General features: G+C 35.3%; 1 protein-coding gene across 1 annotated transcript in view; it reads right to left on the reverse strand.

The window, feature by feature from the left end:
* LOC145679460 (aminopeptidase Ey-like) overlaps positions 1 to 27,850 on the reverse strand; it is a 114,413-nt gene that overhangs the window by 61,036 nt on the left and 25,527 nt on the right. The window contains exons 3-4 of the mRNA XM_081750040.1: positions 5,565 to 5,723; positions 1,404 to 1,721 (exon numbers count right to left, since the gene is read on the reverse strand). Of these exons, the coding sequence (XP_081606166.1) occupies positions 1,404 to 1,721; positions 5,565 to 5,723 (477 nt within the window). The remainder of the gene's footprint in view (positions 1 to 1,403; positions 1,722 to 5,564; positions 5,724 to 27,850) is intronic.

Consider the following 27,850-nt stretch of genomic DNA (forward strand, 5'->3'; position numbering starts at 1 on the left):
ATTAATATTGGTTCATACAAATTTAAAAGTAGGGTACTTTCACGAAGAAGCTCCATAAGGGAAAATAAATTCAAATAAGTTGCCTAGCTAATTCGAAAAATCGCTTGATTATCTCTTAACTCTAAAATTATGCCTAGTCTTTCTCTAAATGTTTCTTTAGTACTTTCTCAAGATCTATTACTTGTGCCAATTAGTTTTAAAATTTAGGTCTTACATACTTTGTAAGGCTGTAACCCAGAAAGAAAACTAAGTTTGGTTTTCATAATAACAATAATGAACGGCAAACGTCTCAGTCTATGAGGCACACTAGTTCTTAATAGTAAACAGTTACTTTATAGATGTCACTACTTGTATTATCACTTACCAGTCTGATACTAATAGATGTCGCTATTTTTGCTATTAGGGTTAAATTGTGCACATAATCTGCCAATTTAAATCTATTATGACAATTTAATTGCAACTTAAACACTGCACTGTTTCAGTTTAATTACTTTTTAAATGTTAAAGTAACCAACTAGAGCTTTTAGTTAAGCAAAATTTTAACCTATAGTGTATAATGGGCCGAAGGTTCGGGAGGAACAAGTAGCTATAAATAATTAAGGGAAACCTTAACATATAAGCTAAAAGAACCCCGAATGACTTAAACCGACCAGACGGCGATTTAAAATTGAAGGATTTGTAATTACCAAATCCTGACTTCCGTCGTTGTTATTCTTGGTTTCCTTGACAGGAATGCGCTAATTCACTCACTCAATTAACTCCTTGATTGTTCTGATGACGTTGGATAAATACTGCAATCCCAATACCATTTGGAGAGTCCCAACGGTGCACGCAATTTCTTTTTTCTTTTTATTCGTTAGTAGAATCGTATTACAGATTATAACGGGAATTCTAAAACACCCGTATGTTTTTGAAATACATACATTTACTCCTTTGGTTTCTGAACTTTACAAACAGTTTGAATTTGAAATATTTTTTATTTATTTACTCACTTTCCATTGGCCCCAACGAGCTAATGCTCACATTAAATTGCTTGAAATGAAATCTTTAAGTTTTACGTCCAACGTTTATGCCAGCTAGGCAAAAGGAGATGGTGATGATGAGAAATGAATGAAATGGTAAAATGAAAGTGGGGCGAAACGGAAGAACTCTGAGAAAACCCCCCCACACAGTGTTTGTCCAGTTTTGGGCTTGAGAAAACGGTTTTAGTTGTTCAAGCAAATCTACTTAAGCCGGCCATCCTCGTTCCGCCAAAATATGCAATACCACCTTACTATTTTCACTTGGCTTCATAGATGTGTCCATATTAATCACGCGGCCATTGTAAAGGGATAGCTATCTTCAATCATCGTATGAGCGGATACTTGCATAATTATGCGATACTACATATTATTATTAATTACCTGAATAAAATGATGCCAAGATTTCCAACAGCTCCGTTCTCGAAGTCGGGAACAGCTACAAGGTCCAACTTTGGCATAGGATAACTTGAGTCCAGATAATCTTCGTAGAAACGTAGAATAAGAGGCCCAATTTCCGCAGCATAGGCTGCTTGAGGAAGAAGTCCCTTTCGTGCGAATACACGGAAAGTAGTAGCGCCATTCCTTCCGATGATACGTGGTGGAAGATAGAATAAATCTGACATCATGAAGGACACGAAATACGTAGACATCGCTGGGGATTGCTCGAAATGATCCCATAAAAATCCTGGTAGAAGATCTCTGAATATATAAATGAAATATTATTTTAATAATAATAATAATAATAATAATAATAATATTAATAATAATAATAATAAAAGATTTTATTTGGCAGTTAACAGCTTGGACAGTCACATATGTGCCAAGAATGAATACAATATATAAAAAGAACGTTCATATTCATAAAAAAAAAGCAACAGTAAAATCGTACAAATCATGCATGCTGCAAATATACGTAAATATACAAAGTGTGGTGAGAAAAAAGTGCAGAAAAGCATGGCAGATACATTGGTTACATAAAAAAAAATGTATGTAGCATCTGCTAATTCAAATAATACAAACTAATGATCAAATAAGTATTATAATACACGCATCAGAAAGAAAAAAAAGAAAAGAATATACTAAGAAAAAGATTAACGACCATTAAGGATCCTAAGAAATTGCTGCTGACCAATAGAAAATAAAACTACGACAGAATGAAATTTACTCGCTGTCACTCTAAAATTATAAATGTCAGATTTAAAAAAAAAAATGTGCGAACAAAAGAAATAAAAACAATAGTTTCACAGTACGGAACTCTTACATCGAAATAAATCTATCTAGGTAAAAAGCTCCATAAATAATGTTATGAAAAAAATTCCAAGTCAAAAAAATAACGCCTGTCAACCAGAGATAATAAGTTCGAATCCTGGTTAAACTCGTAATAAAATTTCTTAAATTTCAACCTTAGTTATACCAGAAAAGTATTTTGAATTGACTTTGCATTCTGTATACGATACTTAGGTTCACAGTTCCAAATGACAATTCCATATTTCAGTGAGATTGTACACTGTACAAATACAAGAATTCGACAGACATTAATATTAAAATTTCTGCACGACATATTATTAAAAATTCTGCACGACCATTTCATCAAAGTTAAGCTTTTCTTGACTTTAGATGTTACAACATGGAGATGTTTGTGGAATAGTAATTTTGTATCTAAGATCATTCACATATTTAACAAATTGCATTTCTTGAGAATCGATATTATACAAGGAGAGATTGTTTTTTCTTGAATAAGATGTCTCTTGAATCTTAGTAAATTTTCAAAGGCAAAGAATTCATTTCGGATCAACGTACTCTACCTAGGTAGTATTAATATTGTTCTTAGAATTACATGATCTGAGTTCAAGCAATCATGTGCAAGATTTTAATATCATCATCATATAACAAATATTCATAGGTTACATTATCTGGTATATGCTTAATAAGGGAAAGAAAGAGAGTAGGAGATCCAAATTGAAGCTCTGAGGTATATAAAGTATAAAGTATATATATAAAGTAGGCTAATTGATAATAGAAAGGGGTAAATCTTATTTCTCCAGTTTCTTTAGTAGTATATGGTGGGATCACGTATCAAAAGTCTTATAAAAATTAAGATAAATCTTATCAATTTGGCGTACATTATGAATTACAGGAAATACATTACACACAAAACTTGATAAATTGGTTGCTATGGATTTACTATTCATGAATCCATGTTGATTCATACCTACTTTCAAATGTACCAGATTATATGTATAATATACATATACTTATATATATATAATATATTCATATACTTATAGATTATTTCTTTCAAAAATCTTAGAAATAATACTGATGACAAAAATGGGTCTAAAGTCAATGATACAATTACCCTTGATTTTAGAAATATTTGTCATTGCAACAATTTTCCAGATATCAAGATAAATACTCGTATTAATATTAAGGCTCCAATTAAACAAAGAATTTAATTGATCGAAGAAACAAGTACAACAATTGAACTATTTTATCTAAATTATTATTAATATTATTAAGAGCTAACGCATAGACTTACACTATTTTTTAAAATAAGTTCAACCACAAATTTCTTAAAAATTAACCCACTTTTTGTGGAACATGCCATTTTTATGAATTAAAAAAAAAAAAAAAAAACGTTTCGAAGCATTTTTCAAATTATTTGAAATATCTGGAAATATAAACCAAATATAAACAATATTTTGGAAACACGTTTCTGGATTATTTTGCATCCTGTCCTGATACAATGTTTTCGGAAGAGGATTCGGGATATCTTGTGCTTACGTATATTTCGTTGTCGCTGTCTCTTTCTCTCTCTTGTGTTAACATACCACCGTTGCCAATACAATATGTGGATATCTCATTAGAATTCAAAATACACTTTTTTCTCTTATTTTAAGCTAACACATATTTTCATTTATAAAAAATCTAGCTTTTAATTTTTACTGCTTGAAAAAAAACGGCAATTTTACTATTTTTTTCTATGTAATCTTATCTCTTGATCCGATAGATTAAAAATGGATGTAGACCTTGAATAGAAAATAAAATTTTATTTCATTTCCCAATGATGCATACGGAAAATGTGAAACACATGAAAATATGCGTTATTTCCTTGAAAATGGGCGCGTTGTAGAAATTAACAGTTACGAAAGAAATTCAGAAGACTAACTAAGCGGCAATAATTTGTATTCTTGATATCATTATTGCCGTCTGCTTGTTTCATTCCATGTTCGTCTGGCGAATGATTGTGTCATTGTGATTGATACGACATACGTTAGTTCTCTCTTGGTTATAATGTAAAAAACATGACCACAGCAAATTGCATATAACAAGAACTAGTCCTCAGCGCAAAAAAAAAAAAAAAAAAAAAAAAAAAAAAAAAAAAAAAAATACTACAAATAGTCAAAGAAGGAAAATTATTTAAGCAATTATGATTTTTTTGTCGTCAACTAGTGATGTAAATGAGCTAAATATAACATTAAACAAACTGAACTGGTAACTCTATTTACGGAACATTTAATTTATTAATACTCTTAAGTAAACTGAACTGGTAACTCTACCTATGCAATATTTAGTTTATTAATAGGCTTCAAGTTTAAAGGTCGTGCTGAGGTGTGAAACTTCTGATGTAGTAATTCATTTTCAAGCAATTAGGACAACTGCAACATATCTTACGGTCTCCTGAAATTATCTACTTAAAGCAAAGCAACTATTTTGGCATTGTGTCTCTGTATTGCATGCCTCAAAATTATAAACACACGTAAAAGATAAAACTAATGTTAGACTTCGTTATCACATTATTGTTATGGACAAAGTTGCAAACACTTGATATCTTGTCATATACTGTGCGTTAATTGGTTCATAGCATTCGAACATATATTTTAAGTAAACATCAGACACTGAATCTTTCCATCAGATAATAGTGGTCTATTTGACATGTGAGTGTCAACAAATTTCGATGTACGACAATAACAGTCAGAAATTTATTAGATTAGCAGATTCACTCGTATAAAAAGTACAAAGTAGATCAACGAAGGACTTGAATGGGGAGTAACTTATCCAAGTTAGTTCATAGAAAATGTGCAGGCACTCAAAAATTTTGTCTCTTGTTTATCTGTTTGAAATAGGAAACAAAAAAACAGTTTTCTTCTCCCAAGCCACCATAGGTTTGTATAAGGCACCCAAAGAGTTTGTAAACAGTACAATCAATGCACACACAAATCTGATTTATTAAACACTGAAGAAAAGTAAATAGAAATGTTTTCAAGTTTTCGAAGTTTTTTCTTGAAATCGTTCCGAACATGGATTAGACTTAAATCAACACGTTATGACAGTCACAATGGAATAACCTTAGTTCTAAAATGTGCCATGGCCTGAGAAATTTTGTATATGTATATTGTATGATATAAAAAACATTTGAAGTGAAAGGCAAAAGTAGTAGATATACTGTCTTTTCTGCTAAAGTAGCAAGGAAATGAAATATATATGAGTCATGAAATCTACTTCTAAATAAAACTAATTAAAGACGCTACAAATTCTTACCCTGCCTCTACAGTTCCTCGTAGTGGCATATTTGAGATTGTCATGTATGTTGGTCTTCGAGCAAGACTTATCTCGAAAGGTGCCTTGTAAGTAGGCTCGTCAAAGCAAGGGAAAGCTCTTCGTGCATAGGTTGGCTCAAATTGTGTGCATGTCATCCACCTGGAACCAGTGAAAAAAATAGCTGAAGTATATTTCATAGCTTTCTACAGATTTCGATATGCTTCTGAATTCTAAAGTAAGATTAATAAAATGGTGTCGGGATTTATGGCACAGACTTGTTTGGGAATTAAGATGGTGTGGTTGGAAAAGATCTGTTCAGTGAGAGATGATCTTTTATAGTAATCTGTACACTCGTCAAATTCAAAGGATTTAATCTCGGCGTTCATCGGAGATTAGTAAATATCAGGATCTTCATTGCCTTGGACGTGAAGCAATATTAATTGAGCTATCTGGAATGTAGATAAATATTTAGAGACGTGAGTGTATTCGACTAGTTCTTGAAACAAGTTCATATGAGTTGTTCTAAAACAGTTATTTTGCGCATAGGCCTAAACAGAAGAAACGTCTTTACGTTGGTATACGTCATCAACATTGTAAATTATACAATGCAGATACAAATACATTTTTATGCTTACTAAGGAAAAATGCGGGCATCCTACCAACCATGGAGTTGTGCATTGCCACCACATGTATTGTTTAACAAAGTCCCATCCAATACATTTTCGAGTGCATTCCAAAAGAATGTGTACACTAATGGATGTAGGCTGATTGTTTCGGATAACTACTGTAGCTCGCATGGTACGGTGAATTAGTTCCTCAAATGTATTCTTGGTACATCTTATCCTCATCTACACCAAATACATTTTTATGCTTACTAAGGAAAAATGCGGGCATCCTACCAACCATGGAGTTGTGCATTGCCACCACATGTATTGTTTAACAAAGTCCCATCCAATACATTTTCGAGTGCATTCCAAAAGAATGTGTACACTAATGGATGTAGGCTGATTGTTTCGGATAACTACTGTAGCTCGCATGGTACGGTGAATTAGTTCCTCAAATGTACTCTTGGTACATCTTATCCTCATCTACACCAAATACAATAATAGCCCAGTGATATTCGATCTAGGGATCAAAGTATGTACCAAACATACCTGTATCTTCCAAATTATCAAGGTGTGCAGTGACATCTTGATAATATGAAATTAGTCAGACATGCCGTGAGTTATGTTTGCCGGCTGACCATATAACTACCAAATACTCGCTGGGGTTGACAGGGTAATCAGTAGTATGATGATCTTTTTAGAATTTAAAAGGGACAATACCATAATTAATACATAACTTCCTCGAAAGAATTCTTCTCGAAGCCTGTTACAAAAATTCTCCTATGCTTCACAGAAATTTTTCTCAGGAATTTGTGAATAGATTTCCATCTTCATGCTTCTTTGGACAACAGAATCTCTAAAACTAAACCACAAATAACGGAAAATGAACACACTTTTCTTATTGTTAGACAAAGATATGTCTCTAAATATTAACAGAAAAACTGTGATATTAGTAAGAATTGTTAAGTGACTATCTTTTAAATAATTTCCCCTCAGTTTGTTTCAAAATCACAAGTTGTCTTTCATTGTAACCTATATTAATAGTCATTCGTGGTAAATTAATTTATATCTTTTCTTATTTCGCGTGCACTGCCTGTAAAATTAATTGTTCTTCACTAAATAATTTCCACTATATTTTTCTTGTTACATTTATACCCATGGATGACATAGAGGGTTCCATAACTTTCTGTCGATTCTTCCTAATTTTACAGATTTGTATATTTAAGAAATTTATGTAGGAAAGTAATCATATTGTAATAAGACTCAAAGAAAAAGTTAAACACCTGGAAAGTATGCCCAATGTTGACGTAATTTCGTGCACCTACACACTATCAGTAGAGTTGCGATGGTCTGTAATGGCTAGAACGGCTACAAGAGTGCATTAATGCTGTTACCACGTTATGTGATTTTGCATCCCCTCGCTTTAATGCATACATTAATTCCGTTGGGAGAGGTGTCTTACAGCTCTTGTGTTCTGTCATGAGATACGTTGGCCCACAACTGTTGTAACTGCAATCGATTTCCTGAATATTGGCTTTGGGTCATATTTGACATCCGAGCTGGTCCCACACTTGTTTTATCGCGGACGGATTGAAGTCTTGCTCATCAAGACAGTACCTCAGCATTATGTAGGTAGTTCATAGAGACATGTGCAGTGTGTGGACGAGCGTTGTTCTTTTGAAAGATGGTATCAAAATACTATCTAATAAGAGGTAACGTATAAAGATGCTGGATATCCGTGATTTACCGGTACCGTTGTTCTGTCAGAGTTCTTGAATTACTAATGAAGTGACCTGAAGTCATACCTACTGGTTTCCCATACCATGACACCAGGAGTAACACCAATGTGTGTGTTGAAAACGTTGTCAGGACGTGTTTTCTTTCCTCGGCGCCACCATACTCGCAGGCGATTGTCATCCGAGCTAGTGCTGAACCGAGATTCATCGCTAAAAATGATGCGGCTCCGCTGATCAGCAATTCATTCTTTTTGGGTATAACACCAGTCAAATCGCAGCCTCATGTTTTGTAGTGTTATTGTCAGCCTATGCACAGGACGCGATATATACTCTGGGTGCTGTTAGTCTCCGACAAGTGGTACAGGATGACACATGGTGTTATAGTGAGTCCATTATTTGTACCCGGATGGCAGCTAAGGATGCGAAATGGTTATGATGTGATTGGGGCATCATAATATGCCGATCCTTCCTTGGTGTGGTCACACCTGGTTGACCGAAACCTTGACAAAGCATGTAGATTCTTTTACTTTCCTATTTATTTCAACATGGGGCCGCCACTGCCCCACTTGAATGGCCCAACGCCTGGATATTGCACGATTCGATCAGCTGACCACATGTTGATACCAATGAGGCCATTTTGAAAATATATCAGGAGCTGGTAGTGTTGTCTTACATGAGCACGCGGTATTCTCTTTATTATTATTATTTTTTTTACAGTACTCACTAACCATCTGACGCTACGCACGCCCCTTCTATGCCCTATCACTCATAATAACACGGTCTCGTTGTGACAAAGGTAATGTACTCTAGTGGGCCGTTCTAGCCATCACAGATCAGTGCAACTCTAATCATTTACATACCCGCCAGTGATAAGCATATCTACGAAATTACATTGACATAGAACCATTTCTTCCAGGTGCATTACTTCTTTTTTTCAGTGTATTATTATTAGTAGTAATCACAAAAGGGTTCGGGCGTTTCCTACTTGTTTCGTTGATTCCTGTTTCGCAGAAAACTAGTAAAAGGGAATTTATGTTTAGGAAGGGATTTTTCCCATCTAAGTTTCCATTTTCTGATAATTGATTTGTGTGATGTTGCCAATTTTTATGGAAAGCCATGCTTACCATCGTCGAGCAAAACATTCACTTCGACATTAGCACGGAATTTTTTTTTTTCTTTAGAAGAAATTTCTAAATTAAAGGAGCTGCCTCTTGATTGATTGTCACGTCTTATTAACTTTGGAACTTAAGCACACAACATTGAATTTTTAACATTTTCTTTTCTTTTTAATTTTCATGACTTCCCTATCCTTCAAGGAGTTTTTGTAATTAGAACTATAGATTTGACAAACTAACGAAGCTGATATGTGAAGGTGGACCTTAATGTTACCAATTCACTTTACATAGTTTCAGGGGCGGTTTTAGGATATTTTATACCTTAAGCAAAAAACGTATCTGTGCCTCATAATCTCCTTCTCCCCTAAACCCAAACCAAAGAGAAACGTCACTCCTGACATTTTCACCTGATCATTCCATTGCTACTATTTGTTTAATCATTAAATAAAACAAACCTTACCCCAAATGCCGCTTTCTATGGTACTAGAAATAAGTAATCTATAAGAATTACACAGCCACACAAAAAATTAAAAGCTCTGTGCACCGGATCCCAGGGTATGAATTCGATGTGTTTTGTTACACAGAATCCAAATTTCGAAACCCAAAGACAATCGACCATGTCAATTTCTTTTTATGGGCGATAAACTTCAGCGAATTTTGTTACGTAAGACAGCACATACGTTTTTGCTTTCTCATAAAACAAAATTGACACGGTCGATCGTGTTGAGGTTTCGAAATTTGGATTCTGTGTAACAAAATACGAATCCATACCATGCATAGAACTTTTTTTTTTTTTGTATGGCTGTGTTACGTGTATCCTCCCTATATAAAATCGCTAAAGTTCTTTGCGCATAAAAAATTGACACTATCGATCGTCCTAGGGTTTCGAAATTTGGATTCTGTGTGACAAAATACATTGAATTCATACTCTGGAGTCCAGTGCACAGAACTTTAATTTTTTATGTGTCTGAGTTATTTTTTAAAACATTTTTATTGCTGTGGCATTTAGGATGAAATTTTACTAATAAATTTTAGAATGAACCACAGGGCAACATAAATTTAAAGTTTTATTGTAATGTAAATCATGTCGATATCCATTGAAAATATAAAACAAAAGTTGGTTGTAATTCCTTCTAAAAAGATTCCATAGAAAACGTGATTAGTGACTACAGTATGTCCAAAATTTTAACATGCCTGTTTAAGGAAACTAAAAGTTAAGAGGTATACTATAAACAGCATTGTGTTTTGAACGATTTATATATTAATAATTAGTCTAAACTAGTAATACAAAATTTATACTTATAATTTTTTGATTGGAGTAGCTTTATCTACATTCAACAAATATTACGGAGAAATCAGTCCTGTTTGCACGTGTGAAAAACAACATAAAGTTCGTGATGTTGCAATAGTAAATTTTAATATTTACATAAGTCTCTCACCAGTGACGACGCCAGAGGGGGGGCAAGGGGGGCGAACGCCCCCCTAGTAGCTACTTCTGCCCCCCTGACTGCCACCTAGACTGCCCCCCCAGACTCCTACAATCTTTAAACTTTCTACATGTAGTATTTTATATAAGTATCATAATCAATCTCATTGTCAAATTGTAGTCAACTTTCCATGCATTTACTATGTGGCAGGTTAGTCCTCAAGCTTTCTTCTTTGAGCGTCTGGGTGTGCATGCATATTTCTGTTTTCTAATTTAGCGCCTTTTGAGGTAAATTTTAGTTATATTTCTTTCTTATGATTTTTAATTATTATGCCTAGCGAACAATACTAGATTTGGTTGATTTGTTTCCTTCTTATTGGATCAACTTCGATTGGAAACAAAAGAAAGATAAAACCAGTTACGTAACTTGTTTGTATTTATCCAGGTTTTAAGTTTTCAGTTTCATATTTTGTTTTATTTAAATTCAATATTCAGAGGATGTACTTATAACAGCTTAGTTTGCAACTACCAGGCCTTAATTTTTTGAAGGGGATAAAAGAGTTGTGTTTTCCCTTCTTGAAAATGATAATAAATTTATGGAATTAAATTGATTCCCAATAAAACGTATTGTCAGAGTGCTAATCTTTAGTTAGTAATTGGTTTATACTAGTGCTCCCTTACTTATTTTCTTTCAAACTACTGACGTGACGTCTACCATATTGACTAGGAACTGCTGAAAAATTCTTAGTCCAACCCAGAACTAGTGCACGTGGAATAGTGAAATTTTACCTCTTCTACACTTCCCCCGAGAGTCAATATACTATCTTGTACAGTGCTCCAGTTTTTGCAGAAAAGTTAAAAAAAATCTGAAGATTTCCTCGCACAACTGTTCGTAGCACGACCCCTATCAGATCTAAAATGGCGTCCTTTCAAGTGTTATTTAAATACATGTAATAGTTAGACGGAGCTAAATCTGAGGAATAAGAATGGTTATCTAGACACTGAAATCCTAGATTATGCAATGTCAGTTGTGTTCGCAGGGACTTGATGGACAGGTGTATTCTCCTGAAGGAACAGAATTCCTTTCTTTTCATTTTCCGCGGCGTAGAACTTAGAATTTTTCTTTCAGTTTTGTAAGTAATATAGAGAATCTGGATTAAATTATTGACCGTTGCGGAGGTAGTCTATGAGTACGACTCCATACTTATCCCAGAAGAATGTTGCAAACAGTTTCTCAACCTACTTCTGTGTCTTGAACTTCTTGGAGCGAGGGAGAAATGAGTGCTACTACTCCATTGACTGTTGTTTCGTTTCAGGATCAGAGTGGTAGAACCATATTTCGTCCATGGTTACTATTCGTGAGCGAAATTGATCAGCATTGCGGTCAAATTGGAAGAAGATTTCTCTTAATGCCGTAACTCTTTTATTCTCCTGACAGATTTTTTGGGAACCCATTATGCCGAGAAATTGCGCATACCCAAGACATTCTCAATTATGCTACCGACGCGTTCAAAAGAAATGCTCACAATCTCACAAGTTTTGCTGAGAAGGTAAGAAGTGAGAAAGCGGGGTGCAGCCAGACCTCAGACTATAATAAGTGTATCGTGAGTTTACTGTACACTTTAAAAACCATATAAATAATATCTTAAATTATTTTTGTCACTCAAAAACTGGGGTGGCCTAGGCCCTACGGCCCCGGGCTATATCCACCACTGGCTGAAATGTTGCAATTTTCAAGAATAATGTCACAAATTGCATCCATGATTTCGGGAAGAGTCATTGCTTTTAATCATCCTGGATATAAAGCATAATTTGTTGAGAAATCGCCACGTTTATACTAAGCCACTTACTTCTTCACCACTGTATATAACGGTAGAGAGTCCCGTGGTGTTTCACTGATTTCCTATTAATTTACTTCGGTGACTTTCCTTGGTGGAACAAAAATGTTATAACAGTTAGGATCCGGATGTTTGTGAAATTATCTGTTTGGGCACTTCAGAGGCCTGAGAAACAATAAGGTGTAAATTCTCCTTCTCTCTCTCTCTCTCTCTCTCTCTCTCTCTCTCTCTCTCTCTCTCTCTCTCTCTCTATATATATATATATATATATATATATATATATATATATATATATATATATATATATGATATACAGAGAGAGAGAGAAAGTAGCATTGTAGTACTAGATGCATGTGTTACTTGTTGCATACGCGAAAGTAATTCAATTTGTTTAGGCTTCAAAATTTTCATTGAAAAATATTTTATGTGCAGACGTTATTTATTTGTTAGTTACAAATTTTACTTGAAATAACTTTAATTTATAATCATATAGGTCTAATATGAAAACAGCAACGAAATACACAATGTAATGTAAAATAAGTGAAACGTAATAAATATGTCATTTTTGGTATGGCAAATAGCCGACCCCCCCGAAAATGTATCTGCCCCTCCTTTGCCCCCCTAAGAACTTAAAGCTGGCGTCGTCACTGTCTCTCACTCACTGTTTGAGATAAATTGCGCAACAGCATTTATAACCTTAACGGTACTTTCCTTGCTTTCATACTTGCAAACTCTTTCATAGGATTGTCGAGTCTATTTTTATTTCATTTATTTATTTATTTCAACAGATAATCAGATACACTATAACAACTGCCATTTACATTTACACAGGGAAACATAATAAACATGTATTAACAATAAAACAATATTAAAAAATAACAAAAAAGACAGCAAAGGTGAAGTTTCTTAATTCATTTTTAGTTATTTTGAATTTGTATTTAGTTATTTTAAATTATTCTGTAAAAACCTGATTAACTTAAAGATGTTCACGTTAGTTGTTGTCTGATTATATAAATTTGTGCTCTGTCAAAGAAGGACCTTTGAATAATCGACAGTCTAGGGCGGGAAAAGTGGAAGAGGTGGGTATTTGGTACTACACGGGTAGGAATGTGAAGGGATAATTGTTCAAGTAGGGTTTCCAGACCTTAAGTTTCCATTGACTACCTTATGTAGAAACTTTAGGTCATTGACATTTCTGCGAGCATCCGGAGTCTGAATATTCAAACAATGCAGGAGATCTTCTTTAGTCATAGAATGAACAGTTGAGCAGTAATTGATCTTGGGTGATCCCACTTTTCATTAACTTCCTCTTCCTCGATGTATAGGGCGCTGGCACACGTACGTTTTGGCTAATGTTGATAAACCACGCATGAAGAAAAATGCTTGCCATTCCACACCTAAATATTTCCGCCATACGCAGCCACCTAGATTGTCTATATGGACGAGCCAGCCCTGCATAGTCTCTAAATCTCAACTTGACAAAGGAAATTCGGCAAATTTATCGCCAGGTATCATAGATGTACGCTGGTTTTCGAGCAAAGATATATATGCAACTAAGAGAGTATCAAATTATAATGTTAATGGTTGATATAATACATAGTGTAATGAGTGTAACCTAGCTAAAGGCAGAAAGCATGAAATAGCTATAATAATTATGAGTAACACTACATTCTGAAGTTCTTGAAGTTGTAACTTTTTTGCCATGTTAAGTATGCATATATTATTCGTGTAAGTGTACCCAATTATAATTATTTGAATGAGTGGTAGATATGACCTTACTTGGAAGCTTTGAAGAGATAAGACCTAATAAAAATATATTTACATAGAAACTATAGTAGCCAGTTTGTGCTTCCACTGAAAATAATGTTCTGTCAAAATGTTTTCTGGTGTGCTGAATGATGTTAGCTCATGCGCACATCTATGTCAAAAATTTCGTTAAAGAAATCTAATAAAGTAGGTCTACTATACAATTCTATTGCAAATTCATAAAAATTTCTTATATTGGTTAAGAATCGCTTAAGAGAATCAATAACATTGTAATAAAATATTTAAAAATTTACTACATTTGATATAATCATTACCTTAATTCAACAAGAACAAGCAGAGAACGATGGGCTAACGTAAGTTCCGAAGGATAGGCTGTTTAAAGGTTACCTTAATTTGAACGTTATATTGATACTGTTACACACCGCATACATTCAAAGAATTAATTACTGCGATCGCAGATCATTTGCCCCTTTCTCAGCTTAGCCTGTATATATGCATTTTTTCTTAGAGTTTAATTTAATTCGTTAAAATCACTTATATTTACATATAATGAGTTCATATGTTGGACAAGACTCCTTCTGGGAAGATGCATCTAGTGAGTTTTAATTTTGATTTAGAACTCAAAAATCAGAAAAAAATGTATAATGTGATCTATAAGGATCCCCACATCACGACAAAAGAACTTGTCAACACAACACGTGCTATTCATTGTAAACAGCATAGAAGAAGAGAAACCGACACGAAAGACACCGAGGATCGCCGAAAGAAGACGAACCCCACGGAAGGACCCGAAGAGGACAGATAAAAGCCGGACCACCGAGGGACCCAGCATCAGCCGACCAACTGATCGCTTAACCATTGCCTTCCTAGTCGCTCTGGACTAGGAGCACCTCTTCCTTTACCCTATGTCGCACTGGACTAGGGATCCCATCTTAAACTTATAATCCAAATCTAACCTACAACCTGCTAAGTGTTCTGGAAATTGCCATGAGTGGAAGGGGCACCCGGTAAAACATTTAATATTCCTTCACTTGGTAATGTACGCTATGACTATTAGCAGTTAATTGGTAACAGCCGATACCGGGGGCGGATCCAGGAATTTTTGAGGGGGGCGCAGGTTTGAAAAATAAACTTGAGACATTTTTCGATATTTGGTTCGCTAACTAAAAATGTGGACTGCAGTGCTTCATAATACGTATTTATCTCCGGCCTTCTAGAGGCGGCATTGAGGAAAGCCATGTTGTTCAACACGAGAGAATCCAGGATTACCATGAACTGGAAACGCATACGAATACATTATCTGCAATGAGTGGAGAACGCACTAAGAATCTTTCTTTTGAGAGAAATGTTAAAACTTTTTTCCATAGCCTTTGAACAAGAGCTTTACTAGGAACTAATTTATATATTTTACTCCTCATGGAGAGGCGCGCGAGCCCCGCGCCCCCTTTCTGGATCTCCACTGGGCGATACCCGGACAATCGTCACTGTAATGTTTGTCTAGCTAGCTACCTAGTAAAAGTTTGGGTACATTGAAATTGCGCAAACTTTCACTTCCTTATCTATTGACACAGATAAAGCCTTAATGAGCAGGCAACAAAATTGGAAATTGCGTTAAAAAAAATGTTGTTCAACGTTGGCATCATTACCGTAAGCATTTCGACTAACAAATAAAGTCACCAAAACGCAAGTCGTTTTAGAAAAAAAGCACAAAGTAATGGATTGCAATAGCATTTTTAGTAATCGCTACTATATGTACGTACGGGCGTCGTTATGGAGGGAACGTAATTTTCAGTATTATGTCTAACTGTAAGATTGTCTGTAAGATTAAAACTGTAAGAAAATTGTTATTGGAAGCAAATAGTTATTGCAAAACGGTAAGGAAAACAAACTTATAGCCTATAAAATAAACAAAAAATATAAATATTTCTAGAAGTTCCCTTTAAATATCGTATCCACCTGTCATGTGGGATTCTATACCATCTGCATTGCATCGGACAACAATTGGATCAGAAGCTTTTCATAGACACTACAATAGTCAATTTTACTTCCCTGCTCTGATGTTCATATGGTGATTTCTGTTTTGCTAGAGATTCAAACGGAAACAGCCACGAAAATGATGTCGATAGTGGAAAAAATGTCAAAGGCCCAAAGACCAGCAGAAGGCCGTCTCAACCACCCTGATTAAAATAATAAATAAACCTGTGAACTAAAGTAATTATTCTTAATTAAATACAATTTACATTTTTTACAAACCATATAAAAGAATTTTTCGCACGGTCTCCTCCGCAACTCAGTGTGAGTAAAATATTTTCCAGAGTAAAATCATATAAATCATATATATATATATATATATATATATATATATATATATATATATATATATATATATATATAACGCAGCAGCTGAAATGCGTGAGACAGGGGCGGGTATGAGTAAGTCGATGATCGATCGATCCATGCGCAGTAAAACTAGTTACGCCACTGTTTGTATATATACACCCAACGAGGAAACGGTCTTAAGTGTAAACAACCGATTTGGCTGGGATCCGGATATGTGTTACGGGAGACCAAAGTAGGAGACACGTATTTTGGCGTTTGGGCCATACGCAGAAATTTCCGAAATACGGGGCCCGAAAGTGGCCCTACATGCTATAACTAGGAAGCGAATGACGTTACTTGTACACAACCGATTTGGCTGGGGTCCGGATATGTGTTACGAGAGACCAAAGTAGGAGACACATATTTTGGCGTTTGGACCCATACGCAGAAATTTCCGAAATACGGGGCCCCAAAGTGGCCCTACATGCTATAACTAGGAAGCGAATGACGTTAGTTTTACACAACCGATTTGGCTGGGGTACGGATACGTGTTACGGGAGACCAAAGTAGGAGACACGTATTTTGACGTTTGGGCCCATACGCAGAAATTTCCGTAATACGGGGCCCCAAAGTGGCTATACATGCTATAACTAGGAAGCGAATGACGTTACTTGTACACAACCGATTTGGCTATGGGTCCGGATATGTGTTACGGGAGACCAAAGTAGGAGACACGTATTTTGGCGTTTGGGCCCATACGCAGAAATTTCCGAAATACGGGGCCCCAAAGTGGTCCTACATGCCATAACTAGGAAGCGAATGACGTTACTTGTACACAACTGATTTGGCTTGGGTCCGGATGTGTGTTAAGGGAGATCAAGGTAAGAGACACGTAATTTGGCGTTTGGGCCCATACGCAGAAATTTCCGAAATACGGGGCCCCAAAGTGGCTATACATGCTATAACTAGGAAGCGAATGACGTTACTTGTACACAACCGATTTGGCTGGGGTACGGATACGTGTTACGGGAGACCAAAGTAGGAGACACGTATTTTGACGTTTGGGCCCATACGCAGAAATTTCCGTAATACGGGGCCCCAAAGTGGCTATACATGCTATAACTAGGAAGCGAATGACGTTACTTGTACACAACCGATTTGGCTATGGGTCCGGATATGTGTTACGGGAGACCAAAGTAGGAGACACGTATTTTGGCGTTTGGGCCCATACGCAGAAATTTCCGAAATACGGGGCCCCAAAGTGGTCCTACATGCCATAACTAGGAAACGAATGACGTTACTTGTACACAACTGATTTGGCTTGGGTCCGGATGTGTGTTAAGGGAGATCAAGGTAAGAGACACGTAATTTGGCGTTTGGGCCCATATGCAGAAATTTCCGAAATACGGGTCCCCAAAGTGGCCATACATGCTATAGCTAGGAAGAGAATGACGTTACTTTTACACAACCGATTTGGCTATGGGTCCGGATATGTGTTACGGGAGACCAAAGCAGGAGACACGTATTTTGGCGTTTGGGCTCATACGCAGAAATTTCCGAAATACGGGGCCCCAAGTGGCCATACATGCTATAACTAGGAAGAGAATGACGTTACTTTTACACAACCGATTTGGCTATGGGTCCGGATATGTGTTACGGGAGACCAAAGCAGGAGACACGTATTTTGGCGTTTGGGCCCATACGTAGAAATTTCCGAAATCGGTAGTATAACCGTACATACTAACTGCTCGTCTGGTCTGGCCATTAAATTAGTTTTATGTTTCTCTTTGGAAGTCCGATACTAAATAAATCAATACTAAAACATACACACGTATAAAGCAATAAAATACCGAAATTCATTTTAATTTATGTTTTTTCTAAATTATCCAATTAAGTTCAAGATTAGCGACCTTCCCAATCATGACAATTCTTGTTTCATCAGAATCAGTAAAGTATGTCTAAAGGAAGGGAAAGAAAAAGAAAGACCTGTTGCCAGGCAAGGAGATTTTTAGCAAGACCTTCATGTCTTTTCAGAAGAAACCAACTGAAGCGGGTCATACTGATTTTATCCTTCCGGCGCGGGAAATAATAAAAAGAAGACCTGTAGTTATGGTGCAAGCTCATGTCTCGTATACCTGAAAGGTCCTCTCAGTTTGATTTATGGATAATTCGGACATTTGATCACATGATACGGTGAGTGCTCGTTCTGTCCGCCATATTGGATTTTGAACAGGGATAATGAAGTTTTGAGAAAACTGGTAGGTTTCTAATTAAATAGCTCTAGCATAGGTTGTAATTATAATACAGAAACGAGTTATACCTCGTTCGAATTGCAAATGTCCATGCTTTAAAACTGTGTATATGATATGGGTCTTTAGTGCAGGAAGGAGGCGTTACGGTGGGGAATTCCCGGAAATTTACGCGAAATATTCCCTTTTATCTAAATTGATCGCTTGAAAGCTGGAAACCGTGAGAGCAAGAAGCAACATAAAATTTGCAGGAAAGTAACAATATATCTGCACCACTTCTAGAAAGTTTGAGGAAGATAGTTAAAGTACAAACAGAGAAAAAAAATCATGAATACGTTACTTACACGCGTATGTGATCAGGTTTTCGTTTAAGACATCTAATGTTTCCTCAGATATCTAAAAGGTCTAGTCAGAGCCGTAATTTAGATTTTTCTGGGGGGGCGGGGGGCAAGCATTAGTACGCGTATTTAGGCCCCTTAGAATTTTTTTTAATTTTTGGGCCTCTCATTGCATCTTTCTCTTAATTCTTATGGGCCACCGTAACCTGTGGGCCCTCCCGCATGGCAAGGTCTGCGGGACCGTTAGTTACGCCTCTGGGCCCGTTCCATACATTACAAATTAATTAAGGGGACAATATTGGCAAATCTGAAAGCCATACGAATAATCTAATAGTAGCTATTTTTTTTACTGAAATGGGCCCACTACTCATTTTTGTTTTAATTACCCTTTCTGTTTTGTTTTGCTTATGTAATGTAGTGAACCTGTTTGATGCTTTATTTATAATTGCATGTTTGTATCGTATATAGAGTAAGAAATTTTGTCTTAAAACGGCCCCCCCCTCGAACGGCAGGGAGCTTCTCTGGGGGGCAGTTGCCCTTTCTGCCCCCCACAAGTTACGGCCCTGGGTCTAGTGTTAGCTTTTAATATTACTGAAGAAAAGAGTCACCCTCGTTGGAAACGATAGTCCACAAGCTTTTTCACAGAAGAGATGAGTTAGAGTGGGAAATTTTAATAAAATTAGAATATTCCATCAAAAGGACCGAATTATTCTTTTATTTCCAAAGTATTGAGTAGTATCACCATTCTAGACAAATTGTCTTTTCTTTGCCTTCTTCTTGCTTTCAACGCGAGAATCACTGTTGTAGGATCAATCCTGGATGAAATCAATGTTACCAATGCACTATTTCTTTTTGAAAATATTAGCAACATGATTTTTGAAAATAGGCATTCATGTTTTATATTCCTGCAAGGATTATTGACTTTGACTTCACATTTGAGTATAGCATTTGGGACATGCGAAAAATTGTAACATTACAAGTTTCTTGTGTTGGTGGGAAAAAGTATGCAGTCATAAATATAAGTTGTAACGTTGTAAAGTATACATGCACATATATGCACGAAATGTTAGTTGTATTTTGCTATGAAATGTCTGTCAGAGTAAGTAACTGACCATTTTCCTTATTGTATGTTTCGTGACATGCTTCGTACCCATCGTGAAGCGAACTGGGAGGTAGACCTATTTGTGAGTGCTGCTTCTCGATCAGTTCCTCTTTTCTTTGCTTTTAATAACACAAATTATTGTCGTTGGGCTTCTGTATTCCTAGAAGACTGTCTAAACTTACCATCTACATTTCCTAAGGTGTACCTCTCTTTTAAAGCTGGCTCATTTATAGTAAAATATGCCACTCGAAAATGTAAGTGCCGATGGATCAAGGATTGTCATGTACCATTACAGTCGGGGTATTGAAATTTTTGTTTGGAAGGACCCAATATTTTTCGAACGTACTGTATACTGTAGATTTTTCAATATATATTCTTCGGTCCATGTAGTATACTCATTTGTTCCTTATTCAAACCAAAATCAACGTGGAAGCTTTGAATAACCTAGTAGAAATTATATTTCGGGGATTAATATCTTTATTTATACATGATTTTAACGTAAACCCTGTATATTGGCATTTCAAATGGATGAGTATTGAAATTATACATTTTAATGTTATACGAAAACATAGGTCCACATTTGTATAGAAATTCTTGAAATTATCCACCAATCTGAAGTTTGTCAGAACAATTTAGATCCCCTTCGTCCGTCTGAGATACCCATATCCTCCCAATCATCCAGTTTTTACTATTTTCTATTCGTTTTATATTTTTCGCCACCAAAATTCTTTGCTCTGATTTCAGAACTATTCCACCTCAGTATTCTAGCGCGAATGTCTTTATCTTTGGCTGGTAGCCATTTCTGGAACAACGTACATATCGAAGCGGTACACTAAATTTAGAAAAGGACTTGATTTTCCATAACAAGATAAAATTAGTACCAGATAAGAAATAAGTAATCTGAAAGCCGATGGAAGTCTTAGAATTCTGAAATATTATCCAAAAACAGACAAAAATAGTGAGATATGAATGTGCAAGTCGCGATCGCCATGTTTGAAGCTGATATTGCTTTAAGACAGACCTGAAGTGCTAGTGATTAAATTTCTGCATTGTGTGATTTTGCAAATAAATGTTTAGTGATTTTGAACGTTTATGATGCCCTTCCATCCCTAAAATTTACTGTTAGGGTTCGATAGGCCTGTCATTATATAGCTTTGCCTATATACGTAGTAAATGTGATTTTTTATTACATGGCGGTATTCATAGGTTCTAGTATAGTTAGGTTAGTTTTCAATATGTCAGTGTAAATTTCAACAGGGACTCTCATTTAGTCCTAAATCGACCAAAGCTTCCTACGGAAATGGGTTGAACGATTTTTGTTGAGGGTTCTTTTCCCATCAGAAAAGGGATCTATCTTCTTTAAATAAATAGTAATTTGAAACCATGATTTAGTTGATACAAGAATCATTGGGCTCTGATTATTCCGTTTCCCTTTTTCCAGTTTATAGAGCAGGTTTTAAGATGGTGGAATTTAGTGATTTGTTTGATTTATGTATAGTTGAGTTTTGTAATAATATGGATTAGTATGTATAGTTGTATGCATTAATACTTGCTTTCTTAGTTCATGTGTGATATAGCATGCATGTGTAATTTAATGTGCTGTGTGCGAGCATGTATAACCAATTTATTTACGGACAGTGTATTGTCGTGTAATTATTCGTCTCTTTTGGTCAGTTCAAATATGTCAATTAAGTCGCAATGCAATTTCATAGCGATTCCGTACCGTAATTACATAGTATACTGATTATAGCTAAACGATGACAGGGCACAAAAGCGTATTTAATAGTGCAAAGTTTATTTTTATACTACCAACTTCATCTCGTGTCGGGCTAAGAACTATTCGCCGCTAGTTTTTTGTCACTCCGAAACTCAAGGATTAAGTCAACTCGAAAATTACCCATTTTTGTAATTATTTACAAATATGTTTCAGCTTCGGCCCATATGAGTAGATGAACCCATCAAATACATTACTAATTTGTTACACTGAAAAGTACAATATGTTATGTTGTCCAATAGTTCAATAATTAACAAGAAAGAACTTTACGTTCGTTCTTAAGGAGAAGTTAGCCTATATGATGCTATTTCCGCTGCCTGGTTGCAATGTCAATTTCTTTCTCTTTCGTTGCGTTCAATCATTCTTGTTCTCGGAATATAAATACATTTAGTTAAAAGTATCGTCAATAATATTGCATTTCTTTGCATATATACGATTTTTAAGCTGTGAAGTGGAATATAGTATGGCTCGTATTACAAGAGAGTCTTGGTTCATGCAACTTCTCGTGTACCGGTCAGTACGCGATGATTTCTGTAGTGGCCTATAGGTTTGAAAATATATTATGTGACTACTTTGAACAGTCTTGGGTATAATTAAAGTATAGGATGTCCAAAAATGAATCTATGTTATAGAGTATAAATGAATATACGTGAATAATATATATATATATATATATATATATATATATATATATATATATATATATATATATATATATATATATATAATACAATGATGTGAGTAAATGATAGGACACCTAGATATATGCGCCCAGTGTATTCTTTGCCACGTGCTAAGGTATTCAGTGTTTATATATAATGATGAATGTTTCGAGTGTCGACCCCTACATTAGAATTTCGTATGAGTAAGTGTGTTCTGTATAATCGACAGACTACATTTGCGCTTTGTAGCTTAGCATTCAGTCGTAATAGTGCGTACTTACTAATCATCTAGTCTGACGATACGAATGGTGGTGATATAGCAAACGATTCCGGATATTTTCCAGTTAATCACAGAGTAGAATTACCGTTTGCAGAATTGATACAATTTTAAAATACTCGTTCAGTTTGTATTTGCGATACTACTCTGCAACTTTATTTTTTTTTCCACGTCACCTGATTAAGCTAAGTTCACTACTATCCGCAGAGGTGACGAAGTGGATAGGATCGAGTAACAGAAAATTTATTATAGTAGAATCTCGTTATTCCGTACCAAGCTGTCGATCACCCCTCGCCAATATTTTCATTTTTCTTAGTTTTAAACTAGGTAGTGATTGAATTAAATGACACCTTAAGGTTGGCGCCCTTGCGGATGTGGGAGCTACTAGTAAGATTTGGCAGAATACTTACTAGTACAACATTTATTTTATTTAATTTTTCTTTTTGTTAATTTTGGTAAATCCTAGCTAGAATTTTCTCTATTTTATTGATTCTATTCTAGTTTCCGTACTTTAATCGGAACTCATCTTAGTTTCTGAGGGATCGGATATTTTTTTTAGAAATTCTAAATTAGAGACCACACTGACACTTTCGGCTGAATCGGCCGTAATCTGAGTGAATTGGTACCGGAAACGGTTGATACTCAATCATTTCACATGGTTTATTCCTTGTGAGATGGTTGCCTAGAAGGCACGGACTTGTACTTAGGCACTCGGAGACCCCGTTGGGCCACACATTTTAGTAGGCCACCTTTTTGGGCATATGAAAATATATTTGGCTGTGGATTGTCATATGTCTAAATTCGACCACTTATATTTGTAGTTTTAGTGTCCTAGCTTATTCCTTTGGCGCCGCTTTCGCTTTTCCTTTTTCATTTCTCTTCTCTATCTATTCCTCTATTCTCTTCGTCAAGACTTTTTATTTTCAACCTTTCCCCCCCGTTTTGAACTTGACGTATATCAACCATTCAACATATATCATTTGAACTTGATTTACTAACTGAGATGTCGCGATACACGATTCGTAGAGGTATTCGTTGATGTGGAAGATTAAGGGAACGTTTTTCTATCATATTTCGACCCACTACAATAGTGAGTGATTGTTCAGTACACGATAAAATGTTATTTTTTAAATTATGTGTTCAGAATTCTGCGTTAGACTATCAGTTATTTCTATTTTTGTTTCCATTGGTAACCATAAAAGAAAATGTTTAAATTGTTCTGGGCCCAAAAGTAGTGTTAACGTTTTAGAATCATATATTTATACATATTCTGTGTTTACGTGCCTGCCATACGAATTAAATGTCTCCTAGGATAAATAAAATGCTTGAGAATATTAATTTTATTATTATGTACGGTCAGTTAGTTAATTTTGCGATATATTCGGATTCTCTCATGTGAAGTGTTGCAAGGTAGAAAATTTAATTTGTCGGGGTTATTGATTTGAAAGTTTAAATGATTGTTGAGTATATGTATATTAAGATATAAATATGTGTGGAATATAAGTTTGATATTGAAATAAAATGTATAATGGAGAATTGAATAAATATGTGTAAAGGGTCTTGGTACCTATCCCGAACGGTTCTTGAGTGCTATAGTTCCGAGATAACCGATAAATGTAAAATGTGAATGTTAGTAGATACCGCCGCATGTTCTAGATATTTTCTTCAAACTTTGTAATATTATTAAATAACATATGTAATGCCTAACATCATATATATTAAACTTACTGCATGTAGCATGGGATTTAGGCAGATCATCGTAACCCTAATGTATCCTTAAATCAACCCTTAAGTTAGTAAACTGAAATCCTTCTGTAAAACTACATTTCGATTCCATCCCTCCCATACGGATCCTCATACTTGACCAGTGTTTCCACCTCAGTAGTCGTGTTCTCAATACAAACGAAAGTCCTTCTGAACTTGGAAAATTCTCGTTTCTACATATACATTGTATGAGTCTAACGTTAAATGTGTGCACCTGGTAATATAAGGGGATATTAACTAAAAGATCGTCAATGAATGGGATAGTAAGTGAATGACAGAATAAATAACATTAGTCACCGTGATATCAGTGACAAAACTCTGATCTCTTAACCCCAGAAATAGGAGAAACATATTCGATAGATACTTGGACGCACAGAATATGTGTCAGTTACGATTAGTAAACGTAATCTTAGGTGTGTATAAGGAATGCAATAAAGTTAAATGCATGGACACAAGAAAGGGTGCTGTGATAATACGTATGATATTATAGCTCGTCTTGAGCTACGAGAGAGGACTCGTATCATCAATTTATACGTTTTCATATATGAGATAAAGACTCATTTCTAACCCTCATCTTAAGTTTTCTTTTCTTTTTTTCTTTCATTCATCGTATTGTATACTTTACTTATTCACGGATCTTTACTTTATCATATTTATCAAAAGTTAAATAAAATTATATTTTTTTTTCTTTCGTTTGAATCTGTCTGTTAATATATTGTAAGGATTCAAACATCACGACAAAACACATGTCAACACAACACGTGCTATTGATTGTAAACAGCCTAGCAGACAAGAAGCCGACACTAAAGACACCGGGGAGCGCCGAAAGAAGACGGACCTCACGGAAGGACCCGAAGAGGACAGATAAAAGCCCGACCACCGAGGGATCCAGCATCAGTCAACCAACTGATCAAATAACCTACACCAGCCCTGAGGTCGCACTGGACTAAGGGTACACCTATCCTTACCGGAGGTCGCATTGGACTAGGGATCCTTACTACAACCAAGCCTCGCGAAGCTACCTTCGGCTGAGGTTGCTATCCCTCAAGACTTACCAGAAACAGAAGATGCCTTGAAGACTCCCTTGAGAGAAGGGACACCGTGCAAAACACCTATTTCAGCTCATCTGGTCAATACCAAGATAGATACTATTTTACTCTTTGTAATCAAAGACATTCAGCCTTATGCAGAGTCGTTTTGAAGTATGATTAGCGTCATACTAAATTGTATTTAAGAAATTTTATAATAAAGTGGTGAAGGGGATAAATCTCGGTCCATTATTGATTCTACCAAAATCATTACAATATATATCTTTGCATTACTATTGTTCAATCCCGTGTATGGATTGTCGTGTATGTATGTATGTTTATTGCATGTTTATAAAATTATGTGTTTAATTTCTCAGTAAAAGTAATAAATGTTCACCAGATTGTAGTTTCTTTAAACTATTTTCACCCATGCCGATACGCTGCCCTATATGTATGTGTGTGTGCGTGAATGAACGACAAATTTAGTTTTTAAGTGGTAGCATTTAATATTGATTTACTATGACAGTGTTCATAATAAATGTATAATAGCATGTTATATGTATTAGTGTATGACGGAGGTCATGAAAGATAACTAATTCTAAAGTAGTCTAAATCGGCTCTGGGAGAAAAGTCAAAATAACAGGAGAGCCTGAATAACGACAGTCTTTACAGAAATCTCGAAATTTCTATTGGTGAAAATATATATATTACTTTAATTTTTTTCTTGGTTGATTCAAATATGTATTCGATCTTAATTATAAAAATTCAAATACTGGACACAGGTTATTTAACATTTCCAAATAATAGGCAAACAATTACATTAAAACTTGTCATCACCTTGGCTGGGTTAGGGTAACTCCCACTTGTGGTGTTGCCTGAATCCAGGTCGGGATAGTATGAGGGAACATGTCTCTCTTCGGGATCACTTCAGAATTGATCCTCAAGTAGTAACGTTTGACTATGAATCACCTTTTTAATAATTATTCAAGTTTCTTTACCATATTTCTATAATTATCCAGTAATCCTTTATCCCTAGTTCCTTCTTCCTTTCTCCTTTTTCTCTTCCTCTTTTCCTCCTTTCTCCTATCTTCTTCTCTTCTTTCTCACTTTCTTTTCCTTTTTCTAATAAAACTGAAGAGGGGTCGTGGCCGGGATTCTCGCTATAGACACAGTCATTAAATTGCTTTGATGTTCCTCTTCGGAAGTCCGATATAAATTAATTAATCCTAAGACATACATATGAAGCAAGAATTCCAAAATTAACCATTCATTTAGTTTTATTTCATATTTAGCTAAATTATAATAATTACAAGATTTCAGTTTAAAAATAAGGCGTCGCCTAACTTTCCCAATCACGATGACCTATTTCAGGATTAGAGCAGAACTATAATAAGGCAACAAAGACATTGATGGCATCATAGAATTCACCCGCAGGAAGGAAGCTGTAGCCCAGTGTGATCTCGTCAAACGCGAAAAACTCTAATAGGGAAGGTTTCACGTACTTTCTGTGACATGAATGATGAAGATGATTATTCCCTACACCACGAATTTTCTTCTGCCTACACCATTCTGGATTATGACTGTGTCAGACGTGATGTTAATTTCATCCAAGCAAGAAAAAATCCTTTCGAAGTATATTCGGCTGATCATAACACCACATTATACAATATAGCCACAAACAAAGTGTTGGACTCTGATAAGCAAACTTTCCTGCTGAATTACATAAAACATGGTAAACGACTTCACGAAGACTTTATGCAAGAACACTTTGTTGACGAAAGCAAAATGTTGATGGATCCAGTTAAGCGAAGCGATCTACGCAAATCTGTAGTCCGAACTGAACGGATGGATATTCAACAGAAAAGTTCAAAGGCATTGCAAATCATTGACGTTGCTAGAACAAGAAGCTATAGTATTGAGACGTTACTGAAGTATGAAATCTAGTGTTGTAAATAGAAAAAAAAACATTCGTTTTTTTTTCAGAAATGTACGTTTTTTTTAGAAAAAAAAAACATTGCCTCTCGTTTTTTTTCTAAATTTCGTTTTTTTTTTCAAATAGTCATTTGTAATGTATCTTACGTCATTTAAGTCTGAAGTATTTTTATGTAGGTGTAATTACCATAAAATGCAACATAAATTAAACACTAGATACTGATACGGTACAAATATTTTACAATTTATATGAGTAGCGTACCTACTAATAATCCGTGTTTCTGTACTGTTTCACCAATATCAACGAAGAAATAAAAGTATAAATGAACATTTTTTTTTTCGTGAAAGTAGGCC

This window comes from Thermobia domestica, chromosome 2 (assembly GCF_964235325.1).
Source record: "Thermobia domestica chromosome 2, izTheDome1.hap1.1, whole genome shotgun sequence".
Classification (NCBI taxonomy): domain Eukaryota; kingdom Metazoa; phylum Arthropoda; class Insecta; order Zygentoma; family Lepismatidae; genus Thermobia; species Thermobia domestica.